General features: G+C 43.2%; 1 protein-coding gene across 1 annotated transcript; it reads right to left on the bottom strand.

The window, feature by feature from the left end:
* Positions 1 to 150: 150 nt before the first annotated feature.
* On the bottom strand, positions 151 to 3,106 carry rpf1 (ribosome production factor 1 homolog; the record flags this gene model as incomplete). The annotated part of the gene is made up of 5 exons (XM_008305997.1): positions 151 to 1,435; positions 1,597 to 1,723; positions 1,835 to 2,016; positions 2,724 to 2,806; positions 2,947 to 3,106. Coding segments are annotated over 5 exons (594 nt in total), but the record flags the coding sequence as incomplete, so codon positions are not given.
* Between the last annotated feature and the right edge of the window lie 17 nt (positions 3,107 to 3,123).

Raw genomic sequence — 3,123 nt, 5'->3', positions numbered from 1 at the left:
CTCTCCGCCACACATTTCCAGGTGCTGCTGGAGCACTAAAAGTGTCTTAACCTTCTTAGCAGAGGAGCAACTAACCCGTATCAAAACACACACGTGCCTTTTAAAATGTACATTTTTCATGCCTGATTGACAACAAATAAAAGACATTTCCACATTTTAAAATTGCCTACAGGTTGTATTAAAACAAGAATATGCACATTTAGAAAACTGTGACATATGATGAGAATCTTGCTGCCGTGTGCACGAAATTTAAGACTCATTTTCAGACAGTTTTGCACTTGATTCGCTGCTGCGTCATCGCTCGCACAGGTCAGGATGCAACAGGTGTGTGTTTGCACCAGACTTGTGACCTGAGGGCTTAAAAAGGTACGTCGAGCCCAACTTCAGTGTCATGAAGGTGGTCATCACCATGGTAACTAAAGCCACACAGCTACCTTCTGTTGAGTATTTGGGGTTTAAATCGGCCGCGATAAGCGTCTCCCTTCAACGATACTCTCGGCCGAGCTGTAATCCCACTGAGCGAAGACGTGCAGTTACAGTAGGTACAACTCCATCAGTCTGCTGGTATCTATCACGGAGAATATTCAATCAATTACCCTGAATTTAACTCAGATTTGAGCCAAAACGAAAGTGACTATCACGTCTCCTTTATTATGTGACCGTGTCAGACCTAACTGCACATTTAAATGAATAAAATTTACAGTTTCAGAGCTCTGATGTGCAGCTTTAGGTTAGAAATAAGGAGCTGCATTGACAATTAGCCTACCAGCATTCCTCTCTTACACCAGTTGCAGGAACATTTCTGTTTAGCCCAAATAATGTTTTATATATTTATTTTCTCCATGACAACAACCTGTTCCTCCGGCTGAGGTAGGAGGCACACGATTGGTTCGTTTTGTGCAGAAGCCAAATGATTTGCCTTCTTTTATGGGGGGACGATCAGATCCTGATGAAGAAAACCTGGTTAACAAGGTGATAAACGCCATCTGACTGTTAATTTAGGTTTTGTTGAGTAAGTTTATACAAATAAAAGAGCCTGGCTGTAGTAGAGCCCTCAGAGCAGCTCACTCTGACCGTAGCCAATACAACTTTGAACAGAGCAGAGTTTTCAGGGAATCTCTCTGCAAATGTCCCAGTTACCGCTGAAGTTGCTGCTGTTTTCTTTTTTTTCCTCTAGTGGCACATCTCCAACCTTCAGTCCAGAGCTAGACAAGCACCGTGCACGTAGCTTTATAAAAAATCTTTTCCAGGTAAAGTTTGACAGCAACACAAGCTCATCCAAGTTGAACTGCTGCCAGCAGTCGTCTGCTATAAAGTCAATCTGTGCAAGTCCACAAACAGCTGCAGCTTCCTGGATAATCCCGATCTGCTCACAGGGAACGTCGGTGCGTTTTCAAAGCTGGAACTTGCGTCTGCAGGCGTCCATCTCATGGCGCTGGAAACAGACAAAGTAGGTTGTTTTTAGTTTTACAATTCAGAGCAATACAGCTGTATAAAAAATTACAAGCGTTTCAGTGGGTGTGTAAGCTGCCACGTTAGGGAAAACTGCATTTAAAGAGTTCTAGCATCATAAAGAAAAGCTGCTGAGAGACTGACCTTCAGCACCCACTCGTACTCTCCGAACTTCGAGTCGAAGGTGCCTTTCTGTAGAGAGCGGAGTTTGAGGGTGAAGCGAGGCCCGAGCTCCTGGATACCGACTTTCTTCTCATTCTTGAAGATGTACCTTCAGAGACGCAGCGGATTGTTAATTTGGTCTGCTCAAAATGTAGCTCAACTTTCTTGAAAAACACACAAAAGTCCAGTTTTAGGCAGCGCTCGGAGTGAAAATGTTCACCTGTGGAATCTGAAAAAGATGAAGTCTCTCTGGTTGTGGAAGGTGGCGACCTGTCGACCCACAAACTGAGGGTCCTGAGGGAAGAGAGCCGCGAACAGTCGGCCGATCGAGTGTCCCAGACGAGTGCTGAAGTTGTTGAGGATCACTTCGGGAGAGTGGGCGGTCGGATTTTTACCTCGTCTCTGAGGGGCAAGCGGCACAAGATGTCAGCATCACACGGGAAGCTTAGGGAGGGAGGAGCTCTAAAATCATGGTGTTAAATTTGGTGTAGGTTTTTAAATATAGAAAACAAAAAAGCTGTGGGGTTATTTGATGGCGTTCAGTGTTTCCTTTGCCTTTAAAACGTAAAGCTAAGCTAGGCAAAAAATACTAAAGGGTCATTCTGTTAAAAAGTCTATGATTTCTTCCCTCAGAGTCAGGTGAGGTTTTAGTACATTAACTTTAGTATAATTATGCAAAGTTTTACTTTCATTCTGTTTATATGTTCTGAGTTAAGGCCCCTGAAGTGCATAAAGGTGGGTCCAAATGTAGCTCTTTTTAATTCTTGTTTTTCTTTCACCATTTCTGAGCCTCATAATTTATTAAGCACAGGAGACAGACACGTGGAAACTCAGTGTAAGTCGATTTGGTTGCAGTTTTTAACACAACTCGTGTAATTCAGCTATGAAATGTTCATGTGTGTATCTGCTGTACTGATGAAGTTATTTGGATCCACCTCTGTGGACTTCATGGGCCTGTAACTCTAAAAATATTCACAGCATGAAGGTGAAACTTTGCATGGCTTCATTAAATATAATAAAGTTATTGTACATAAAAAATGCTGATTGTGAGGAGACCATATACACACATTTAGTAAAGTTGGATTTCTAGTTAATGATAACAGACTTGCCTTTATCTCCTTGCGTAGCCGAACACTGCTGACCTTGAAGTGAGCCGTCGGTCCATCAGGGAGGTGACAGAGAACCAAACCATCTTAAAGCAACAGTTAAGGACATTAGAAAACAGCTCAACAAGTTTTCTGAATTCAGATTGGAGACTTTTAATTCATCTCCGGGTTTCTTCTAACGTCCTTCTAATTCTTCTAATCGTTTATCTCCTGTAACTGAGGATACTGGGCACTTGGCGATCCTCGTTGACGACTATGAGGTAGGTGAAGTCCCTGGAGACGCACTGAGGAATGATCCTCTTCAGCGGCAGACCTTTTCTGTAGTACACGTGGGCGTTTGGGATGACCGTGGCCAGCTGCTCGCAAAACTTCATCGTCCGCTGAGAGAAACACAACAGAGAAC

The sequence above is a fragment of the Stegastes partitus genome, unplaced genomic scaffold (genome assembly GCF_000690725.1).
Source record: "Stegastes partitus isolate 25-593 unplaced genomic scaffold, Stegastes_partitus-1.0.2 Scaffold2772, whole genome shotgun sequence".
NCBI lineage: Eukaryota > Metazoa > Chordata > Actinopteri > Pomacentridae > Stegastes > Stegastes partitus.
The sequence above is the reverse complement of the archived record's forward strand: the minus strand, read 5'-3'. Positions and strand labels throughout refer to the sequence as shown.